The sequence below is a fragment of the Hippocampus comes genome, unplaced genomic scaffold, assembly GCF_001891065.2.
Source record: "Hippocampus comes isolate QL1 unplaced genomic scaffold, H_comes_QL1_v1.1 scaffold7, whole genome shotgun sequence".
NCBI lineage: Eukaryota > Metazoa > Chordata > Actinopteri > Syngnathiformes > Syngnathidae > Hippocampus > Hippocampus comes.
This window is the reverse complement of record NW_017842060.1, coordinates 2,351,330-2,374,547: the sequence shown is the minus strand read 5'-3', so window position 1 is coordinate 2,374,547 and position 23,218 is coordinate 2,351,330. Positions and strand designations below refer to the sequence as shown.

The window sequence follows — 23,218 nt, the reverse complement described above, 5'->3', positions numbered from 1 at the left end:
AAAAAAAATTGAAGAAGAGAAGCTTTAGCAATGAGGATTGCCAAACTCACGCCGGCCTGAACAAGGGTGCTAGCTAGCTAGCTATCTCCTGGTTTGAGTAAGACCGACAGTATTGCATGGGCTTTACTGTTGCCCGGCAGTCATGTTTACTCACTGCATGCCCCCTGAGGCCAACTGCCCTACGGGTTGGCTAACCCAGTAAACTGACGAATGATGAATGTGCCAATCTTACAGCATCTTCTCTAATTCCATCAAGTGACCAAACTCTGCCCCCATCCGACCCTTTTTTTACTGACTGCTTTCGCTGCTTTTTTTTTTCTTCCCCTCCTCGTCAACTCTATAACGAGGACTATCGTTGTCAGCTTAATAACTTTGACTATGTTTCTCATTACATGTTTTGTAGAGCATTATTAATAAATCCTTTGCTTCTTGTATTTAAATTGAAAAAGCTGTGATATTGCATACAGTGAGCTGTTTTTAAAAATCTTTGCCAAATCAGTAAACTATTTAAATGGTTTGTCCTGTTTTTTTAAAGCCTATTTTTCTATTCTTGATGAAATTGATTAAAAAAATCAACAACAAATGTAATTTAAAAAATACCCGTTTAAAAACAAAGTTTTTTTTATAATAAAAAAGGCTTACTAATTTTTTTTTCTTCAAAAATCAATGATTATGAGTTTTCTCCCAAATATGCCTCGTCTCTGATAAAGTGTAATTTTTTAGCCCTCTCAAACTTTTTTGTTCTCAGTAAAAAATAGGTCATTTCTATCAAAGAAATAGATCCTTTTTCTTCTGATTAATTTTGGCGACTTATGTAATTAGCACATCTGTCTGAGGCTCAACCTCCTCCCCACGAATGAAAACCTTATGAAAGTCCCATTCGGCTTTTGATTGGCCGTCGCTGTGGAGACCCGCGAGTCTCACTATCATCGCTTCATGTGGTCGACCAATCAGAGACGTCACTACATCCCGTGACGTCGGCCTGCTCTACCTGTTAGCCAATCGGAAAGCTGCTCGCTCGACTATTTGACGCGCGACCCCACCAGGTACAAGACACACACACACACACACACACCAGAGAAACCAGTGCTGAGGTGAGTGCTAATAATGTTAACAAGCGAGTTAGCTAAACTGTTAAACGTTTATTTATTTTATAAAGACTAAAGCAAATGATAATGTCACGAACTGGTGACGTTCGTGTTGAAATGAATAATCTTACGGGCACCGCTAGTTGAAGTGGAAAGCAGCCACTTTAGCCCGAATTTGTCATTAAAAGTTAAATATTTGCTGTAAAAAATGGTCAAACGGATTGTTTACAAGTGCGACAGAGTTTCAAAGGGAAGACGCTAACTTCATAAAAGCCATTGTAATGAAAAGATTCATTTTAACTTTTTTCAAATTTACTGTCGTTAAATATTGCACGAAAAGGCAACTTTTCACTTCAATGACGTTTTACACCGACGTCACGTTTTTTCTTACCGTAATTAAAATGCATTGAAATTGGTTTAACCGCCTATTTAAGAAAATAAATGTCTTCGAACGTCACAATTTTGTTTAAATTGGAAAACGTGTTTTAATTTGGGAGAAAACCCAAGTGTGCATCTGTTTATATTAAAATAAATAAATCTGTTCTGTCTTTCTATTAATTACTCATGTTTATTTGCTTTTGTAATATCTTTTAGTATCCTTGTCTTGTCAAAAGTTATTAATCATGATCTTAAGTTACACTGCCATGTAATTTATGAACAAAAATGTATTTTAGACTATCATACGGCGCAACGTTAAGTGAATGGTCATCTTATCGTAGCAGGTTGATAAAAGTAACCACAATACTTGCGTTTCTTATGTGTATTTAAGGTCATTTTGTCACGTTATCTTATTCGGAAATAGTTTTTCAGTTTATTTTGTATTGAGTAGTAATACTGCAGCTCTTACGAAGGTCAGACAATATGATGGTTAATGTGTCAACTAAATTAGGAGCTGTCAAACCTTTTCGTTCCAGGGACCGAATACAAATATATTTTTTAAGGAAATTACAATCCTAATCCTAATCCCAATTAAACATACTGTCATTACCATACCAAGAAAAAAGATGTAAACCGATGATGACAGATTTGTGTTTTTTTTAGAAAGGAAAAATGTATTATGACTAAAGTCAGATTTTTTTTCTCAAGGAAATAAAATTCTTAATGTAGCCTGTTTCTCTACGTCGAAGTCATGGAGGTAAACGGCACTGCGAACATCTTGAGCTCGGCCTACCTGGCGGCGGAGTACGTCGATGCGTTCTTGCCCGGGAACCCCTTGCAGCCCTCGTTCAAGCACGCGTGGGACTGCATGCTGAACAACTACACCAAGTTCCAGATCGCCACTTGGGGCTCGCTCATTGTGCACGAGTTGATCTACTTCCTCTTTTGCCTCCCTGGCTTCCTTTTCCAGTTCCTACCCTTCATGCAGAAGTACAAGATTCAGCCGGTCAGTGTGCCCTCCTGTCCCCTCTAAAAGCATTGTGTAGTTCCAAAATGATTCCACAAGATGGCGCCAAAGCAACCTAGAATGGAAAGGATCATCAAGCACCAACACCACGCGTAAAGATTCAACAAGATTGCAGCAAAGCACTGAACAGCGAGGATCATAAAGCATCAACACCATGCATCTTGCTTGTACACAATCATGAAACTATGTTACATGAGCGACGATACGCGTTCGTTAAATTATTCAACACAAACGAACCACCTTCACGTGAGGTTCATCAATACTATTAACGAGCATGCTCGTCTCATATGGGCAAACAAGTATTGTGCCATCAAAAAATATTTGCTCTTTCCTCAAATTTTTATTTTGTCTTGCATTATTTCGCACATTTTCCACATCACTCTTGAGATATTTTGGCCCACTCTTCCTTGCAGAATTGCTTAAATTCAGCAACACTGACGTGTGTTTGAGCATGAATGGGATTTTGTAGGTCAAGCCACAGCATTTCAATTGAATTCAAGTCTGAACTTTTACTAGGCCACTCCAAAATCTTTTTTTAAAGCCATTCAAGAAGTTGACTTGGTGTATATTGAATGGTTTGAGTTCTGCTGCAGAACCCAAGTGTACTTTTTTTAATTCTCCTTCAGGATTTTCTGGAAACAAGCAAAATTCATTGATCCATCAATCACAGCAAGTTGCCTAGGTCCTGTATCAGCACAGCTGCCCATGCTTTTCTTTTTGGGGGGCTGAACACAAAACAGCAAATATTTTTTTTGTGAAAAATGAAGGACAGTTTCCACAGAAAAAAAAACAAAACAAACAAAACAGGCGAATTTGCAAATTGTGAATTGCGATTACTGTGTGTGTGCGTGCGTGCACAGGACAAGCCAGAGACATGGGAGAAGCAGTGGCGGTGCTTCAAGATGTTGTTGTTCAACCACTTCTTCATCCAGCTGCCACTCATCTGCGGCACATACTACTTCACCGAGTTCTTCAACATCCCTTACGACTGGGACTCCATGCCGCGATGGTCAGTGATATTTACGTGGAGCGTGTTGTTGTATGTTCATGTTTGTATCGAGTGTATTATCAGGATGATGTTTATATTGTGGTGGCCCGGTGGTCCACTGGTTAGCGCATCGACCTCACAGTGCTAAGGTACCGGGTTCAATTCCAGCTCCGGTCTCCCTGTGTGTAGTTTGCATGTTCTCCCCGTGCCTGCGTGGGTTTTCTCCGGGTACTCCGGTTTCCTCCCGCATTCCAAAAACATGCATGGAAGGCTGATTGAACACTCTAAATTGTCCTGTGGTGTGAGTGTGAGCGTGGATGGTTGTTCGTCTGTGTGCCCTGTGATTGGCTGGCAACCGGTTCAGGGTGTCCCCTGCCGACTGCCCGAAGACGGCTGGGATAGGCTCCAGCACTCCCTGCGATCCTTGTGAGGATAAAGCGGAACAGAAAATGGATGGATGGATGTTTATATTACGTGCATGTGACAATGGCCTCACAGCTGTTTACATTTTGCGAGCCCCTAAATGGTCGCATTTTGCCTCCAGAGTAGATGTATCGAACATATTGTCCAGAAAGTTTTTGACTCGACTTCCCCCTTTAAAATGAACAAAATTTTAAAAAGCCAGAAAAAAACCCAAACGTATGAAAGATTCAAAATGATACTAACGCTGATGTGCATGCGTGCGTGTAGGCCGTACATCGTGGCTCAGTGCTTCGGCTGCGCCGTGGTGGAAGACGCGTGGCACTACTTCCTCCACCGACTTCTCCACCACCGCAGGATCTACAAGCACATCCACAAAGTCCACCACGAGTTCACCGTGAGTCTTAGAAATACACACACACACACACACACACACACACACACATAAATTTCACATCCGACGACCCCGTTGATCCGGTGCCCACGTTTATTTGTCCACCAGGCGCCGTTTGGCATGCAGGCCGAGTATGCCCACCCCGCCGAGACCATCATCCTGGGGGCGGGCTTCTTCATCGGCATCATGATCTTCTGCAACCACGTCTTCTTCTTGTGGGCCTGGGTGGCCGTGCGCCTGCTGGAGACCATCGACGTGCACAGGTACTCGTCTGACCGCAACCTTACGTGCTGAGGAAAAAGGGGTGGCACCGATCTCATTCAAGCAAACGCAAAAAAAAAAAAACCCAAAAGCACATCAAAATTGTTTTGCCATCCCCAGCGGGTACGACATCCCGGTCAACCCGTTGCACTTGCTGCCGTTCTACGCCGGCGCCCGCTTCCACGACTTCCATCACATGAACTTTGTGGGCAACTACGCTTCTACCTTCACCTGGTGGGACAAGCTGTTCAACACCGACAACCAGTACAACAAGCACATGCAGAAAGAAGGAGGCGACAAGAAGACCCAGTAAAAGCAACACAATGTCCACAGTCTGATCCGGGTTCAAGCCAAATTACACGTATGTGACTTTTTTTTTTTTTTTCGCACTGCGTGACTTGTGGTCTTCTCATTGGCCAGAAATACAACCATGAATATTCTCTTTTTGTGGCTGCTGTTTGGTCTTTAAATATTATACAGTAGGGCCCGACCGATAGGGATTTTTTTTTTTTTTACATTGATGCCGATTATATTTTGGCAGAATTCAATTCTGATAACAGGCCCTATTATTTAGTACTTCTACAAGTTGTGGTACTTAGTTGCTTAACTGCAGATAAGCCAGGAGGTTTTGCAAGCTATAAATACAATGTTACCGCAAACCGCGCCCTGCCGCAAATCTGCAAGGAAGCTCCTTCCTTCAGTTCAACATAGTTGCTTGGCACCAAGATGCCACCAGATGGGGCCAAAGCAACATTTTTTTATGTTAGACTTGAAAGGCATAAGAAAAGAAAGAAAACAGCATATTGGTGAGTTTTTCCACAAATGACGGAGAAAAACGTTTTTAAAAGCAAAGTCAGAATGACAGCACATGTGCCTCCATGGGCACTGCTGTTTTGACGCGCAGGGATTCATTTTTATTTGTATGGAGTGCAGGGACAGCCACTATTTGAAGAAATACGATATGTGAGAGGTGTGAAATGCTTCTGTATAGACTTAGCACTTTCAATTGTAAGCTTCTACCCAGAAGATATAGTAATCCAGTTTTTATATATCCACAAAGAAACTCTAGAGATATTTTTGTTGTATTCATATTGGAATAAAAAAAATATGAATTTTTCGATGTTCTTTTCCCATATGTACTGAACATAGTCCACTGCTGCACCGAGGACACACCCCTGCGGCCATGTCCCACGGACGCCACACACACACACACACACACACACACACACACACACACACACACACACACACACACACACACACACACACACACACACACTCCTTCGTCAGATCAGCATGCAGCAGCAGCTACCAAAGAGGAAGTGAGGAAAAATCTGACATCCTTTTATGGAGTGTAATGTAATCCACTGGATTCTAGTTTTGTTTTTTTTTTTTTGTTTTGTTTTGGGGTTTTTTTTTTGCTTTTACTATCTTATTGCTACAAACGACCGCGGCCACACCAGAAAAAAAAATGGCATCTCGTAATAAATTTCGTGATGATCATTTTCACATTAAAACGTGATTATTTGCCGTCAGCAAAACTAAAGGAATTTCTTCCAGTTCCGATCACTTTTCACAGTGTTGTAAACCCGAGCATTTTGAAACAAACAAAAGTCACAATTTATTGTGATGAGTTATCGCTCATCAAGAAAATTAATCCATATGCCTTATTTGCGAATTTTCGCACGACACGACGCTTGAGGTCGGACGGACACGCTCTCTCTCCAGTCATCTATATGTTTCTCTTCTTTCTCTATCCAAATATATATTTTTCTACAAACAATAGCTGTCCTGTCCACGTCTTTTTTCGTTCCACCGGGGTTTAGCCAGCGTATTTATAAAGAGACCAACGGGGCGGATTCGCACAAAGTGCCATTCAAACCACCGTCGCGAAGCCTCTTCCTTGTCTTTTATTTTGAACTCACAGCGGACGCGCTCTTCCGCTGCTTTTGAACTTGACACCGCCTCACTCAGGTAAGCGTCCTCGCAGCGACCAAGTGAGGAGGAGGAGGAAGACGAAGAAGAAACACCCACCATTCATCCTTGCAGCGAGCCGCAGCATCCATCTCCTCCTTTTTTATTTTGGACCGCAGGACGCCAACCGTTACACGACGGCCATGAAGGCGCTCCTGTTGCTGGTGCTGGCGTGCGCGACGTCGCGCGCGCTGTCCGCGGAGGGCGACATCTCGTTCGAGTACCACCGCTACGACGAGCTGCGCAAGGCTTTGGTGTCCGTGTGGCTGCAATGTCCCACCATCGCACGTATCTACACCATCGGAGAGAGCTTTGAGGGCCGCGAGCTGCTCGTCCTCGAGATGTCCGATAACCCCGGCGCGCACGAACCGGGTCAGTCCGTTTTATTTTCCGCGTGTCGCGGTTGTGTGACATTGGAGCGACTCGTTCTGTGAGGTGTTAAATGTGTTTGGGAGCCGTGCGTAAAAGCGGGCATTTCCCCATCATCACCCCCCTCCGCCCCTTAAAAAAAGGGAAAGAGTCGCAATGTTCAGACGCCATTTTGCAGATCGATGCGGTTCCGTGGTCGTGATTGTAGCCTTGGAACAAGCCGCAGGCGGCGATGCTGCTGCGCCATTGTGAAGTCAAGCAGGTTGCAGCGATTGTTAAAACACGACAGTTATGGCTGGCACGCCAATAGACGAAATAATAGCGACTCATCATAAAGAGTAATACAAATGAGTCTCACACCAACACAGTTTTATTTTGTTATTTCTTTCGTTGTTGTTATTATTATATTATAATGTTGTTGTTGTTTTAAGTAAAAACATATCTATAGATCACTCTGTAAAATGTTATTTTTAATTATTCTAATGATATATTGACATCTCCAAAATATATTCTTCAATCAATCTTACCGCTAACAAGAATTTGCTAATCATTTCCACCAATGCATCCATGAACTGAACCGCTTGTCGTGACGAGGGTCACAGCCATGCTGGAGCCTATCTCGGATGTCTTTGGGCATTAGGCGTGGGTACACCCTGAACTGGTTGCCAGCCAATAACAGGGCACACATTTGGCGAACAACCATCTGCGCTTACAATCTCAGCTAGGGACAATTTAGAGTGTTCCATCAACCTGCCACGTATGTTTTTGGAATGTGGGAGGAAACCGGAGTACCTGGAGAAAACCCACGCAGGCTCGGGAAGAACATGCAAACTCCACACAGGAAGGCCGCAGCCAGAATCGAACCCTGCGCCTCTGCACTGTGAGGCCGACCCGCCAACCAGTCGAACAACGGGGCGCCGATTTTTGTAATTTAGTGTGTTATTCAAATGCTAAACAATCCAAGGAAAGAGCAGCAAACCAAATTAAAACATGGCTTAGTGGACATTTATAGATGTTCAGTCCTGTGTGCAGGCACCGGCTCATAAAATAAAATAAGCTCATGAAAGTGTGGTAGCATTGTGAAGCTTTTTTTTTTTTTTCTATTGCTACCAGATGTCTTTGCCTTAATGTGGCTGCAACAAAAACATTGCGGCCGTGAATTTAAAGCTCCCCTCAAGGTACCTGCCATTGGTGAGGGCGGAAATAGCGGTTGCCGTGGCAACAGATCGGCTTAGCCGTTCTGAGCCGACCGCCGGCTCATGGTTGGCTCGGGGGCCGTCAACCCCCAACTCATCCCATCCACCGCCGCCGCCCACCCGATCCCGCATGTGTTCGGAAGCTGCCATCTGTCAGCGGGTTCTTCCGTGCGCCATTACGTGACAACCATACGCAGTGTGCTACAAGCTGTGGTGTTTCAATTTAGCAGGAGCGCCTTAATGCTCCGCTTATCAATCGGAAGAGAAGACCACTAGCAATGCAAAATGCTTCCGAATGTGCTGTTAGCGTTCGCATATGCGGTTCAAATTTGGTAGTAAGCAGATGGAGTCTCGAGGATGAGTCTGTATTTGAAGGGCTGACTAAAAAAGCGAGACCTTGATACCCACTAGACATTTGATATACAAGTCATTTTATTGAATGATGAATTAGGCATAAATTAATGAGAGTCATCAATTACGAAGCTCATTTACTGAACCACCAGAAGAAGTTAAGTAGGATTCATTGTGGCTCTTGGGGGAGCCCGCCTTGTTCCTGGCATGAGCATTTTTAAACGGTGTCTGACGTAAGAAAGTCATCTCCGTGTGAGCACAAATGCAGATGTGTAATATGTGCGTGTCAAATGACATATGGAAAACGAGAGGAATCAAATATGAACATGCCTTCTCATAATATGATGCAGAAGAAGAGGGGGGGCGGATGAAAGAGGATGAGAAGGGAGGCAGAACTTATTTATTATTCAGAAGCTGCGCACATGCGCAGTCGCGCACTGTTCTCTCCCACCTCGGCGCACGGGCAAACGTATGCACCCCACCCCCCGATTTGTATTGGCATTTGGCATTTTCATATTCCGACTAAAAAAAATAAAAAAATGGAAAAGTCAATTTGGCATTTGATGGAGCAAAATGAGTTAGAAAAAAAATGGAGATTCCCGTTGTAGTTTTGATACTGATACTCCAAATGCGGAATATTGCAGCATCGAATCCCTCCACTTCCAAGTGGGTGCCATTTATACCGAACCCCAACACGGAAAAATACGTTCCCGTATGGGCAGTGTGAAAAGGGCTTCAGAACAAGGTGGAAAATTGATATCTGCGCCATTTATACCGAACAGTAGTACAGTTAGTGTGACAGGGGCAAGGAGGAAAAATAACATCTTATAGGCAGTGTGAAAGGGGCCGATTCCATTTGGTACCGCCTGCGTGCGTGCGTGTTAACACACTGTGTGTTTTCCGCCGGTCACCTAACAACCCACTCTACCCTTTCATCATTGCCACGGCAACTCCGGGCACCCGCCATTCCCACTGTGCCCTCCCTAATGACGTCATTACGTCGTCGCCGCGGAAACCATAATGACAAGCCGCCGTGTACTGAATGACACGTCAGTAAAGAGCTGACTCACCTGATCTGACATATTAGCCACATACTAGACAATACACATATGATACAGCTGCAAAACCTTATGGGGACCTTTTTGGTCTGTACGTAATAGATAATGTAGTGTGTCACAAAAGCACATAGCAGAATGTATATGGTGGTTGACCTCCCTTTTTCGATGCTGCTGCTCTGTATCGATGGCAAAGAAGATGGAAACATGTTTTTGAGGGTTTTTTTTGACAGTGAAAGTATCTCCTGCAACAGCTTCTGAAGGCGGAATTGCTATTTTTTTCCCGTCTTTTCCCCATGTGCTCCTTTTGCCCCACCTTTTATCCTGTTCTGTAGAAACGACAAAGACGTTGAAAAATATGATCTTACAGATTGTATGAATCGGGATTTTGGTCGCAAAATAAACAAAATTAACTTTCACACACAAGGGCCACAACTAATCCCCCGACTGGCAAACGGGTTAGCTCGTTAACAGCCAAGCGCTAACGCTCAGCGGCTAACCTGAGCCCGCAGCAGCCGACTCGACTTTCATTCACTGACACCCACGTCACTCACCGGGCCATGCCCCACCTTTTAAAGCCATACACATCCCCCTCCGAAAAAGTGATGCAATAATCACATTTAAAAATATTGAATAGTTGCAGCGGTGGAATCATTCTGAAATGGCTTCTCTTAGTCCCACCATCTTTAGATCACAACAACCGACAGGGGTGTGTGAACTTTTTATATTCACTGTGTTTGACGCAGTCCCCCCCCCCCACACTTTCCCCCCCTGCACCAAAACCACCCAACCCACACAAGGATGTCAAGAGTTAGAGCCTTGAAATCATTAGCAGCGAGTCATAACGAGAGCCAGATTGAAGGCTTTAAAAACAACCTGAGCGCCCAATGTGCTCCATTTTGTGCTTGTGTGGCGCACGTGTGTGTGTGTGTGTGTGTGTGTGTGTGTGTGTGTGTGTGTGTGTGTGTGTGCGTGTGTGTTACACACCCAAGAATCCACTGGGACTTCCTTATTAGTTGTAAAGGCTTCCAAAACCCAACACAGTCACTGCGCGTGCCTTTGATGCAGGCAGCCCGTCATAGAAGACCCGACATTCATCCGTCTTTTACACAGCAACACTGCATCCCGCCATTACAACCCTCAGCATCTGGTGTGATCTGTCATAGTAGAAAAAAAAACCTCACACACAAATGTTTATTATGGCTTCGATATTGCCTCCGCAAGGTGGAATTTTTTTTTTTCCTCCGCTTTTTTTTTTTCCTGTGTCACTGTTGTGCAGGAATGACATGGAAACAAAAAAAAATTCCACAATTCCGTCGTACACCTTATTGCTCCTCCTGATCTCAACCAAGAAATCCCCTGTGTGTGCGTGTGTGTGCGCTCGTTTCAACCTGATCGTCCCCGTGACGATCAATCCTGTTTAACCTTTCCCGCTGACGAGTCAGCGTGTCACCGCTGGACACAGCGTTGAGCGGTCGGTCTTGCCGACTCGCCTACTAACCTAATTGCCTGACAAACTAAGTCGCAAACAAACTGACTGACGGACTGACCTTGTGACTCACAGGTGTCAAACTCAAGGCCCGGGGGCCAGATCCGGCCTGCCACATCATTTTATGTTGTCTGTAGATCATGTGCAGTGACTCCATGTTTCTTGCTTAAAAATACTCCTTTAAAAAAAATAAAATTAATTCAAATTTGAACCAACACTTATTACAGGCCTCTGATTTTTGCCTTTCTAGGAGCTGCCTTTACAGCAGCTCCTCTAATTTTTGTTCTTCTACTTTCTTCCTTTCATAACTTTGCTGCTGTAAATTGGGAATTTCTTCATTGTGAGACAACTTGACAAATGCTAATTTTTTTTTGGGGCGGGGGGTACATTTTAATTTGGTGCAAACAGTCGTGTGCGTATCTACGGTCCAAGTGCGCTTGACTTCAAGCAGATCAAACTGACATGTTGGCATGCGCAGGCGAGCCGGAGTTCAAGTACATCGCCAACATGCACGGCAACGAGGCGGTGGGCCGGGAGCTTTTGGTCTACCTGGCGCAGTACCTGTGCAACCAATACCAGCAGGGCAACGAGACCATCATAGACCTGATCCACAACACGCGCATCCACCTCATGCCCTCCATGAACCCGGACGGATTCGAGAAAGCCGCCTCGCAGGTGTGACCTCGGCCCGGGGAGTCGATCGCGCCTTTGATTGACAGCGAGCGCCTTAAGCCACAGTGTTCGGTCTTGTGTTCAGTCCGGAGAGATGAAGGACTGGTTCGTGGGCCGTACCAACGCTCAGGGGGTGGACCTGAACCGCAACTTCCCCGACCTGGACAGAATCGTCTACGTCAACGAACGAGAGGGAGGAGCCAACAACCATCTGCTGCAAAACATGAAGAAGTCTGTGGATGAAAACGCCAAGGTGGGTCAAGGGTGTGCCGAGACATCAGCGCAAGGGTGGATGAGTAAACGGTGGTCTACCTACTGACGAACCTACAGTGGATAGCAAAAGTCTACACGCCCCTCCCCCCGTATAAATGCCAGCTTTCAAACTTCAAAACCCCCACGAAGATGGCTGCTTACTTTTGTTGTCCTGAGTTGCGATGGTATTTGAACAGGGGTGTGTAGACTTTTCATCTCCACTGGACCTACCTACCTACGTAACTCTTATTTGTATTCCATTTTGAAAATCAACGTCAATCTGGGCTGGATTATTTGGAAAAGTAATTTAATTGCCCCCCCCCCCCCTTCACTGTTGCGATTGCGAATCGAGTCTTATTTTTTTCAAGGTCCCATTTGTTTTTGAACCAATGCAGACAACAAATGAATCTCTATCACAACCAACGTTATCAAACTCAACAAAAATATTTGGGCCTTATCTCTTAGTCTTGCGCTAAAATAAAGGTAAATGAACCATGAATTAATGAAAGAGGTTTATTTATTTATTTTATTAAAAGCCTTGCCTTGCCGTTCTTTAAGCGTTGTTGCCCTCCTTCTATTCGTAGCTGGCGCCAGAGACCAAGGCGGTGATCCGCTGGATCATGGACATCCCCTTCGTCCTCTCTGCTAACCTGCATGGCGGGGACGTGGTCGCCAACTACCCCTACGACGAAACTCGCAGTGGTCAATCTCTAGCATATATTCCACCTTTGACTATTAATTTATTTTTTAAAATGAATAAACGCAAACAATCTTCTTGTGTGTCCTAGGCTCGGCCCACGAGTACAGCGCCAGCCCCGACGACGCCATCTTCAAGTCGCTGGCCAAGGCCTACTCCGTGTACAACCCCGTGATGTCCGACCCGCAGCGGGCGCCCTGCCGCAAAAACGACGACGACTCCAGCTTCAAGGATGGCATCACCAACGGGGGCGCCTGGTACAGCGTGCCGGGGGGTAAGGAACAAGATCCTGACTCACAAGTACGGTGTGGCGAGGGGGCCCCAAGCGAAATAAATATGAATCAGTGACAGCCGCCTTAAAAGGTTTAAAATGGCCCTACAGATGCCATTAAAAAATGTTTTGTGTGTGACAAAAAGAAAATACATGCTTTTAATACCCACCCCCCCTCAAAGAAAAAACATCGTTATTTAATTTAGCGAATGCAAAATACGCTAACAAGTGAACATTGTCGTGGTGGTGTTGTAGGAATGCAGGACTTCAATTATTTGAGTAGCAACTGCTTTGAGATCACGCTGGAGCTGAGCTGCGACAAATTCCCGGCCGAGGATTTGCTCAAGAGCTACTGGGAGCAGAACCGTGACTCGCTGGTCAGCTACATCGAGCAGGTGGGCGCAAAGACGCTTACGAAAGCTTCGGACGTGAGGAGAACGATGCGATTCGTTTCTCGTTCCGTGTGTGTGTGTGTCGAAACAGGTTCATCGCGGCGTCAAGGGCTTCGTGCGGGACCTGCAGGGCAACGCCATTAGCAACGCCACCATCTCTGTGGAGGGCATCGAGCACGACGTCACCACAGGTAGCCATGTCAACCCGACATACAAGCTAGCAAAACACATTTCAAAGTGTTTGCGAATAAACAGTATGGACATAAAACGAAACCTAAAGAGTTCGCCTAATAGCATGATTGCATCCACTTTTACCTTCCTCGACCACGTTTTGCCTTGGTGCTGGTCAACAGCCTTTGGAGAGACCAACACTGCACATGGATTGTTCAGTGGCCCGTGTTCAATTTTCGACCAGGTGCATTTCTCCTTTACGGTGGCTGCCGCAGCTTAGCCTTCAAATCTTAACATAACGTCAGATCTTTGCCACAAAGTGGCGTGATCACTAGGGTTGCTCTAAATGTAGCGTTGCAATGCAGATCATGATCCTAATGTTTCGTTAGCACTATTACAATACATACAGTAAGTACATTGCCATAACTATGTGTGTCATTGAAGAGGAGACAGAGCGATGGATTTCATACATGTGAGGACGAATGTCATTCTGACGAAACCAAAAATAAATCGATCACAGTTACCCAGCCATTCACTACAATATAGCAGTTCACTCATTCAACATTTACCATTTTAAAAACATGAAATAAGACGTTTTGGCAGACCTCTATTCCATCCCCTTGCTTCTTTGGCTACGCTTGTCCGGTTGAGAATGCGGCCTGCGACCGCAAGGCTTCCGGTTTGATTCCCTCAAAGTGCTTCATGCTCGACTCAGGCCCATTAAATTATGGCTGTACGGCTTCACCGAGTGGACACATTTGGTGTTGTAATGTTTGTTTGGGCTGTCCCCCCCCCCCCGCAGCCAAAGATGGCGACTACTGGCGCCTGCTGACTCCCGGCAACTACAAGGTGGCGGCCTCGGCTCCGGGATACCTGAGCGTCATCAAGAAGGTGGCCGTCCCGCACAGCCCCGCCACCAGGGTACGAACAACCCAGCCCAGCGTCAACCACACACGAAAAGCTTGGCGGGCTCATTCGAATGTATTGCACATCAATTGAAATAAATCGTGAATCACAATCCATTTTCAACACTTTATAAGAGCTTAAATGATAAATTCTACTTTAAAGTTGAATTAAAGTGAAGTGCGTGCTGTGCTGTAGTGAATTAAACAAAAATTGAAAGCCCTCTTCGACTCTTTTAACAGTTTGAACATTTGATTCAGTATTTCTTTGTACCACTAGAGGGAGTACCATACTTTACGAATGACTTGAAACTATCATATGGTTCTCTCTTTTTTAAAGTAATTTGCATATGTTCCAGAATTTATTCTACTTGTGAAATAATGTATTCATAAATTTTTTATATTTATATTTTTATAAATTCATTCATATTTTTAAATCATGTAAAAATATATATTTGACTTTATTTCCATGATTCCATTATTTTGTGACTGTATTTTTTAATGTATGTTTTAACTAAATTGAATAGATATTTCATCGTTTTTTACTAATTCTAAAATGTTTTTTATATTTATATTGAAATACATAAAAAATAAACCAATCTTATATTGATGCATTTAAAAATATATATGATAAAAAATTGCAAATAAGCAAAAGTTTTGCAGTTTTTTTAAGTCCCCTTTCCTCTTCTTCCAATTGTGCTTTTGTGCAGGTGGACTTTGAACTGGAGTCTCTGATGGAGCGCAAGGAGGAGGAGAGGGAGGAGCTGATGGACTGGTGGAAGATGATGTCCGAGACGCTCAACTTCTAACCAGACGCCCGAGCCGACCCGCGCTTGACACGTCTGCACCCATCAGCCCTTTCATTCCGTGTCTCTCCTTATTTCCATGTTTGAATAGCCTGTGCGAGGAGGAACTTGTTTGTTGTTGTGTCATTTTCTTGGTTTATCGTGAGCTGTAACCACGGCAACCATCCCTATAACTTATGAGCGACACACACACACACACACACACACACACATTTCAATAATAAGGACTGATGATGGAGGGTGAAACACTAAAAAAAAAAAAAGCACTATCATCATCAACGTTTGCAGCACAGCTTGGCTTTGAGCACAGAATGACTTGTGATTCCTATGAGTAAATAACGACACATATCTCTATATATAAATATATATTCGACTGTATTTATGGACTAAATTATAGCAAGAAATGTTTATGTGTTTTTTTTTTTGTAACGTTGAAAAAGCAAGCCCAAAGCCATTCCTTTTGTCGGTGCAACACACAGGAGGGGACTGTGAAAGCTTTTCTTTCGTTTCATTTGAATGTGCTCGACACCAAATTGAATGGAGGCAAAATATCGTCCGTGTAATCAGACTGGACAAAGATTTGATGAATGTATATAATCAATGTTGAAAATGGGACTTATAGACAGAAACTGTATAGAAGAATGAAAATGATTCAACAAACAATAAAACTTCCCTGTTTATGTTGTCACGGTGTGCACTTGTGTTCTGGGTGTTATTCTCTGCAATAGCCGCACATACGTCAAGAGAAAGGGACCTTTAACATTTTTGTTAGATAAACAAAACAATGCATGCTTCCACATTTGGATTGTTTTAGACAAATCAAATGTATTTTTTACCCTTTCGTGCACCCTGTAACCCGATAAACTGTCCACTGAAGTAACCACTGTCCCTCAAAGGATTAATAAATTGAGAACGCCATCTTGTACATGTCATTTTTATTTCTTTCAAAATTAAATGAACGCAATCCAATTTTATTCATGAATTGTATTAATTTAAGAGTAAATCATAAATTCAGAAGAAAAAAACAGCCATCTTTCGGTGTTTGTTCCCATGTCACCCCCACCTCCAAAAAAAGTGGATACAAAATCAAATGTCGATATTTACAACACCAAACATCAAAAACAAATATTGCACATACACACACAACAATGTGGTTATTAGCAAAATCAACATTTATAAGGTAACAAAACAGTAGACTTAAAAAGCTGGGAGACCAAATATGAAAAATGGAGTCAGAAAATGAAAATGCCAGTTTTTGGCTAAAAATAATCGGGTGGGGGCGGGGCGGAGAACATAGCCAGCTAGCTCTCATATTTAGCTTGAGAAAACATTGGGATCACAACAATGACATCCTTCATTTGCATTTCTTTTCAATGAAAATTTCACTGGATTAATTGAAGGAAACGTGTCCTTTTGTGAACTGAGACCTTCCGGAAACTCAAAAGTTGTACAAAACGAGGTTGGCAGTGGAACCTTGAAACTCAAACAATTCAGCAGACCAACAATTTGGAATTGGACATTTTGGCTGGAAAATTAACATTTCAAGGAAAGGAAATCATGGTCAGAAAATGCAACCAAAAAATTGAGCTGAAAAATCAAGAATTTGGTCAAATTTGATCCAAGGATTCAAGGAAGAAGATTTAACTCCCTGACGATTATTGTTCTTAAAAAAATGCTTAAAAAATCAGACAAGATGTTAGCGTGAACATTTGCGAAATTTTATTTCAAAGTTCATGTAAACTCTTAAGTTTTCGAAAAAAACTACAAATCGTAACGTTTGATCAATTTTACCAACATTTTCCCCTCAAATTTTTCATTTTTGATCAAATCCGTCATCTCGTATTTCTGAGGATTGCGCAAAATTTGTTGTATGCGGTTTGGAAATTCCGCATTGTTCAAGCGTGCTACGGGAAAACAAAAAAAGTTTCGGATGTTTTACAAACTTATCGGGGCATCCTTTTCACGCTATTTACGTCATGACCTGTACGCTATTTTAATATTTTAAAAGGGCATGCATATATATGTTTGTAAAACGACATGAAATTTAAGGTAAATTTTGCGTAAAATTATTGTTCGATTTTTGGAATTTCGGAATCGTTCTAGATAACTTTTTTTTTTCAAGAATTTGATTCTGATGTTTTACAAAGTTTTCGGGACGTCCTTTCGCGCTAACGTGACGGTGACACTACCTATATTTACATGACAAGTGCACTCTCTGAATGGTTAAAATGGATGAACAATTTTATGGGTTTTTTTAAACGTGGGAATTCGTACGATCTTGTCCACTCTGGCTAATAGAAAAGGGCAACACGGCTCAAACAGTTTCACGCGATCGTTTTTTTTGTCGTCGTCATTTAAAAAAAATTTTTTTAGCACTGCAGTTTACGAATGCTGCGTGAAATCCTCTTGAAGTCGCGGCGGCCCTTCTGCCAGCGTTTGAGCGAGGTGACCACCAGACGTCCATCGTCCGTCCTCTGTCCCACCACCAGGTAGGCGGCGTTGATGTCGTTCATCTCGTCGCAGACGCAGTGCAGCCCGTCTTTGAGCCACAGCGCCGTCTTGCGCAAGTCGCGCTCGCTGACGCCGTGCAGCTTGTAGATGGTCTTGCTCTTGTTCTCCGGCACGATCCGCGTGTCGCCGTCCATGTACGAGATCTCCTTCACTTTGATTTTCAGAGCTCAACGGCAGAGGAGAACCATCGTTACAATCGGGACAACCAACACGTTCGCTGCCAGCCACGCATTTTGAAGCAGGCGCAATACGGTGCCTCATACATAGCACGCTTCGCAGGACTACCACCAGTTCTTCGGAAGAGGTGCATGTCATATTACGCTCCAAACGATTTTAAGTGTTCGCTCAAGTGACGGAGTATATGCTGGATCGTTGTTACACTGCTGTTGGCATCATGTTGCGTAACTACGTTGGCCAAGTTTGTCTCCTTCGGGTAGCCGTAGCAGAAAGATGGCGGCCTAAACATGGCAGCCTCCAGTCGGGGAAGCGCGTCATATATAATATAATTAAGAGATTACTTCTTCTACGGTTGCATTTGAAAAGTTACATTGATGTCTCATATATATATATATATATATATATATATATATATATATATATTTTCATTTTTTCAAAAAATATCCAATATGTCAAAAAGTATTACTAAGACAAGCTTCCATTTTTTAAATTATGCAAAATTTAAATGCATAAAAAATGCATTTCTCCTACAACTGCTGTATTCTTTTTAGATGACATTTCTCTCAGTAAAATAAAACACCCCTCCCCAAAAAATAGCTTCATTCTAAAATCTATTTTTATCCCCAATTCCATTAAAATATAAATTATTTGAAGGTTTATAACCACCGCAACTTGCAAGCTGTGCTTGCCCATTTATGGTGTTTTGCATGCTGTATTACCATTAAGCTCGAGGACTTTTGGAGGTGATGTGGTTTGGTTAAACACACAAGGAATGGCAATAAACTTTACTCATTTTAGGAAGAAGTGTTCACCATTGACCAGACAGCTGCTTTGTTGTCAAGACCCCCCCCCCACACACACACACACACACACACATACACACACACGCACACAAAAGTGACCGCTCATGTTATGAAAATTTTACAACAATAATACTGAAGCATTGTCAATCGTAAATGAAACCAATGTTGAGTCGTTGCTTACCAAAATCGTTTTTGCACAAGTTCTCCACTATTTCATTGTCATTTTCATCAGTTTCCTTGCAGGCGTCACACACTCTGGGAACTGAAACACAAAACACCCCACCACATGGAAAGACTGTCATGTATTACTCCACTGCAACCAGTATAGGAGCTCTTGAGTCACTCTTGACTAGGTGGCTCTCTCAGAAAAACTGTTTTTTTTCTTTCCAGGAGCTGAGTGTCCCTTTGAATGTTACCAATTTCATATCATGAATTCTTTTATTAATAAATGCCAATTCTCCCCCTAAAAAGTGTTATTTTCTTTCCAAGAAAAGTTTTTCCGGAGGAAACTAACGTTTTTATTAGATTGTGACTTTTAAGAAATTTGGGGAGGACAAAATCTTTTTTCCCCTACTGAAAAATGTAATAAATTCCTTTAAGAGAATAATTTTCTTTCCGTGAAAAAAAAAAGAAAAATATATTTAAATTTCTTCTCCAAAAACACAATATAAATGTATTCTCATTGTATTACAGTTTTTTTCCTTCCCATGTGGCCTTTAAACTCATTTACAAATTAATAATATATGCATTTTCCGTTGTGAAAATACAACCTTATTCTCATCAAATCATTAATTACTTTCTCAAAAAAAATATCAGTTTTCTTAAAAAATAACCACATTGTTTTCAGAGTATGACTTAAAACCCCCTTCACAATTCTGAGAAATTCCGTGAAAAAGGGTAATATTAGAGATTATATGTTTTCATGGTATAGCTGTCCTTTAGAAAATTGGTTTTCTAAGTAAAAAGAAACAGTCTTTGGAAAAAAATTTTTTATCGGTTTAAAAGAAACAGAATTTCCCCAGTTTGTTCAAGAGATTGTTCTTGTAAAATCACATCAGACTAAAATGTTTTGCTTAATATTGTGAAATGGGGGGAAAAGACATAAAATGTTATCTTGGTTTGTTGCCTAGAAATGATAAATTCACCCAACTTTTTTTAAAAATTCGAACAGTTGTTTCTAAAATGCAACCCCACTCCCAATTGTTTAATTTTTTTTGACGAAAAATTATTCTCCAAAAAAAATGTCTATATTTTTTCTTAACTCTTTGACTGACTTTTTTTCCGATCTGAAAAATTTAACGACAACGTGAGTTTGGGGTGCGAGAGACGTTGACCCCCCCCCCCCCCCCGCACCTTCCCCGACGTCGGGCACGGCGTTGCGGATGTCCGCGGGCGGGATGCAGAGGTGGTCGCCGTCGTCGGCGGGGAAGGCTCGGCAGTCAAGCATGGGGGGCCACGGGAAGCCGAAGGCGCCCATGACGGGCGCGCAGCCGCGCTCGACCCCCTCGCACAGAGAGCGACAAGGTCGGACGGCTTCGTCCAGGTCGGCCAGGCACACGGGCGCGAAGAGCGAGCAGAGGAACTTGCGGGTGTCCGGGTGGCAGCGCTTGTGCACCAGCGGGATCCACGAGGACGCCTGCTGCACCGCCTCGCTCATGCTCTCGTGGCCCAGCAGGTTGGGAAGGCGCATCTCGCTGTACTCCATGTCCCGGCACAGCTGCAGCGAGGCCGGGATGGCCTTGCACTGGCTGCGCTTGTACTGGCGCTCGTCCGACACCTCGCCGGACGCCCGGGCCGACGACGACGTCAGCAGCAGCAGCAGCAGCAGAGCCCACGCCGCGGCCGAAGCCACAGCCGGCGTCATCGTGTGCGTGCTAAACTGGACTGCCGGCGGGGGCCCACTCGGAAACTTTTCTTCAGTCAAAACTCAGGGAGGAGTCCAGACACATGTTGGTGTGTGTGTGTGTGTGTGATGTTGGAAGAGGGGCGGGGCGTACCTGAGAAGCAAAATACTGCATTGGGAAAAACAGGACTCTTCTATTAAGATTCTGACTTTTATTTTCCAAATAAAGTTTTATTCAACTTTTAAAATACAGTAACTCTCCTGTATGACAGGTTCCGAGTTCCTGCTATTTCGGCGATTTTTTTTCGTATATTTCACGCCGTAAATCTCGTCGATTCAAGGTGTAATTCTAATCTTGACCGCTAGGTAGTGTCTTACAAATTGTGCCTGAGACGGTGTAAATTTGAACGAAGAAGAAGAACAAACGCTGCAGAAAGTGACAGCGGTTGATTCAATTTTATCACTTATATCTTATTCTTGATCTACAGACGGTAAGTGAAGTACACTGTACTGTACAATATCTTTGTGTTATTCATTGCCCTTGCTCCCCCTTTCCATCGATGACATGTGGTTAAATGTGTTTGTGTTCGGTCTCTACAATATATGTCGAACAAAATATTTTCATTGCAATAATGGCGATAAGACGTGCGATAGGTTGCGCGTGGAATTTAATGTTTTTTATCGGACTCAAACTTAAATACACGGCGTCATCCAATTGGTGAACAGTATCGAGGGGCCTTAAATAACCTAAAAAAAAGTTATTACAATTAATTAGCTCAGAATTAATTAAGCCTGCTTCTCTTGCTGCATGGGAAAAAAAGTATTTATTTTATTGGATATTAAAATGTCATTTCTTTCGGTACATGCATTTCATCAGTTTCTCCATATTCAGCAACCGTATCGGGAAAAAAAGTGTCGTAATTAATTGCCATAAGATCGTGCCTTGGGAGTATTTCATTTCGGGGGTGGTCTGGGACATAACCACTAATATGGGAGGGGGAGTGGGACTGATGACTGTGACAATATCTCCCACTGTTCTGCTTATTTCTCCAAAAAAGTAGGACTTTTGCCTTTCGTCAAGACTATGAATTGTGTCTCAAAATTATTTCCAACTTTTTCTCCTAAAGCTTTTTATTGTCAAATTGCAACTTTTTTTTTTTTTTTGAGATGCAAGATTCAGTCATTTTGACTTGTGTGTCCATTGTTACATAAACATTGTGAGTGACAAGCTAATTTTAGCTCAAGTCTTATTTTTGGTCCCAATCTGCTTTTCCCAGCCTTCATTGTGGAAATCATAACAAAACGGGCTTGACGTGTTTGCTTCATTTGCGCCAAATTAGCCAAGTCGGCAGGTCGTCCGTCTGTGCCGGGCGCTGCAAATAGTCAAGGAAACGTCAACCGGGGTGTAAGTCCGCTCAATGGACCGTTCATTTTCCATCATTAGGAGGATTGTGGTGCACCTAAGCGCATCCGGAGAGGTGCGTGTGTGTGTGTGTGTGTGTGGGGGGGGGTAGGTAACCCAATCTGGACCCCACACCTCTGCTTCTTCTCAGGCGCAAACTCTTAGCTTCCTTCCTGATTAAAAAAAAAACAAAGCAGTTCATTGGTCTTGCGTGCAACGTTTGTCGGGATTTTTATGCTAAGCGCTTGGGTGGAACCCAACAAGCAAACTGCTGCTGATATATTTGTGGCGTTGCTTGTTGGAAACATGTGGTCTTGGCTTTGAAATTCATCTTTGTTTCATTGTGGGAGCGCAAAATGTATTTGGCAATAAAATAAATACGACTTCATTCTTGGGTTTGTTTTTATTTGTTGAATAGCAGCGTCATCGCTCATTAGATTCAAATTTGTTGGGCGGGTTACAAATATGTGTGTGCAAACTTTACTGGAAACTATAACTTTCCCAGTTGAACCCCCCCCCTCCCACCCCTAAAAAAGGAACTTTATTCTCGGGGAAGACATTTGCTCAAAAGATTTTTCTCTCGAAAAACCGACTTCTTTATTCCAGTCAGATTGACACTTTAAAGGATTTCTTCCTGACTCGACAGAATCCATTTAAAAAAAAAAACCAAAAACGTTTTTTGATAAATTTTTAAAATTCATTTCCTTTTCTCGAAAATAGGCTATTCTTTTCAGATTATGATTTTTTTTTTAAATTCGGAAATACAACTGCATTCTTGGAAAAAAAAATTCTTGAAAAAAAGGAGACAAATTTTTTTTCAGATTATTTTCTTCTCCTCGGAAAAAAAATGTTTCTAAAAAAACTATTTGATTCAAACATCCATCCATAAATCTTGAAAAACAAACAACTTTAATTTTTTTCTTTTTTTGTAGTTAGGTAAACCATCTTTGTAAAGTATGTGAAGCTGCACAGTTGGTGATCGGAGTCTCTCATTCACATTCAGGCTTTTGTGCGTCACACCAAATAAGGTCAACATGGGGTCCCTAATTGGGTCTGTTTAATCCCTCCAATTTCGCTACACGGCCAAACCATTTTTAGACTGAGGTTATTTCGAGTCAGGGACACACAGGAGGGGTCTAGAGGGTGCGTATGGAGGGACGGGGGGCAGCGGGGGGGTTGGAACAATTTAACCCTAAAGTTGTTTGGCCCACCAGTTGTTTGGTTCCTGACATGTCGACAAAGGTTGAAATGAATGTCAAAGCTGAGTTTGTGAGGGGCATACATCTTCTAGGCTGGTTTAAAGGTGGGGTGGGGGCCGGCGGAGGGGTC

The 23,218-nt window shown here is 43.0% G+C and overlaps 3 protein-coding genes across 6 annotated transcripts; 2 read left to right on the top strand and 1 right to left on the bottom strand.

The window, feature by feature from the left end:
* The first annotated feature begins 1,021 nt into the window (after positions 1-1,021).
* Positions 1,022-4,998, top strand: msmo1 (methylsterol monooxygenase 1). 3 transcript variants are annotated; one of them, XM_019861989.1, is made up of 6 exons: positions 1,022-1,094; positions 2,216-2,472; positions 3,354-3,502; positions 4,172-4,298; positions 4,404-4,558; positions 4,677-4,998. In XM_019861989.1, exons 2-6 carry the CDS (start codon positions 2,218-2,220, stop codon positions 4,867-4,869), a joined length of 879 nt encoding a protein of 292 aa, XP_019717548.1. In that variant the 5' UTR covers positions 1,022-1,094; positions 2,216-2,217; the 3' UTR covers positions 4,870-4,998. The 3 variants fall into 3 exon arrangements, with proteins under 3 accessions (XP_019717548.1, XP_019717547.1, XP_019717549.1); XM_019861988.1 differs by having other exon boundaries at positions 1,034-1,094; positions 2,175-2,472; XM_019861990.1 differs by having other exon boundaries at positions 1,078-1,094; positions 2,196-2,472.
* A 1,340-nt stretch (positions 4,999-6,338) lies between these two features.
* On the top strand, positions 6,339-15,416 carry cpe (carboxypeptidase E). 2 transcript variants are annotated; one of them, XM_019861986.1, is made up of 9 exons: positions 6,339-6,902; positions 11,469-11,665; positions 11,748-11,915; positions 12,499-12,613; positions 12,703-12,885; positions 13,138-13,277; positions 13,366-13,465; positions 14,248-14,366; positions 15,058-15,416. In XM_019861986.1, the coding sequence occupies exons 1-9, from the start codon at positions 6,674-6,676 to the stop codon at positions 15,154-15,156; spliced, it is 1,350 nt and encodes a 449-aa protein (XP_019717545.1). In that variant the 5' UTR covers positions 6,339-6,673; the 3' UTR covers positions 15,157-15,416. The 2 variants fall into 2 exon arrangements, with proteins under 2 accessions (XP_019717545.1, XP_019717544.1); XM_019861985.1 differs by having other exon boundaries at positions 6,342-6,902; positions 12,499-12,616.
* Positions 15,417-15,567: 151 nt separating this feature from the next.
* On the bottom strand, positions 15,568-20,583 carry sfrp2 (secreted frizzled-related protein 2). The gene is made up of 3 exons (XM_019861987.1): positions 19,998-20,583; positions 18,826-18,906; positions 15,568-17,830 (listed from the first exon to the last, which is right to left on the bottom strand). The coding sequence occupies exons 1-3, from the start codon at positions 20,506-20,508 to the stop codon at positions 17,523-17,525; spliced, it is 900 nt and encodes a 299-aa protein (XP_019717546.1). The 5' UTR covers positions 20,509-20,583; the 3' UTR covers positions 15,568-17,522.
* Between the last annotated feature and the right edge of the window lie 2,635 nt (positions 20,584-23,218).

Excerpts from the sequence above, each read along its gene's own strand:
- msmo1 (XM_019861989.1), top strand. The coding sequence starts at position 2,218 with ATGGAGGTAAACGGCACTGCGAACATCTTGAGCTCGGCCTACCTGGCG. Across the intron at positions 2,473-3,353 it reads AGAAGTACAAGATTCAGCCG|GACAAGCCAGAGACATGGGA; the intron begins GTCAGTGTGCCC and ends GTGCGTGCACAG. Across the intron at positions 3,503-4,171 it reads TGGGACTCCATGCCGCGATG|GCCGTACATCGTGGCTCAGT; the intron begins GTCAGTGATATT and ends GCGTGCGTGTAG.
- cpe (XM_019861985.1), top strand. The coding sequence starts at position 6,674 with ATGAAGGCGCTCCTGTTGCTGGTGCTGGCGTGCGCGACGTCGCGCGCG. Across the intron at positions 12,617-12,702 it reads CTACGACGAAACTCGCAGTG|GCTCGGCCCACGAGTACAGC; the intron begins GTCAATCTCTAG and ends TGTGTGTCCTAG. Across the intron at positions 13,466-14,247 it reads CGAGCACGACGTCACCACAG|CCAAAGATGGCGACTACTGG; the intron begins GTAGCCATGTCA and ends CCCCCCCCGCAG.
- sfrp2 (XM_019861987.1), bottom strand. The coding sequence starts at position 20,508 with ATGACGCCGGCTGTGGCTTCGGCCGCGGCGTGGGCTCTGCTGCTGCTG. Across the intron at positions 18,907-19,997 it reads CGTGCCCGACGTCGGGGAAG|TTCCCAGAGTGTGTGACGCC; the intron begins GTGCGGGGGGGG and ends TTTGTGTTTCAG. Across the intron at positions 17,831-18,825 it reads CTTGTGCAAAAACGATTTTG|CTCTGAAAATCAAAGTGAAG; the intron begins GTAAGCAACGAC and ends TCTGCCGTTGAG.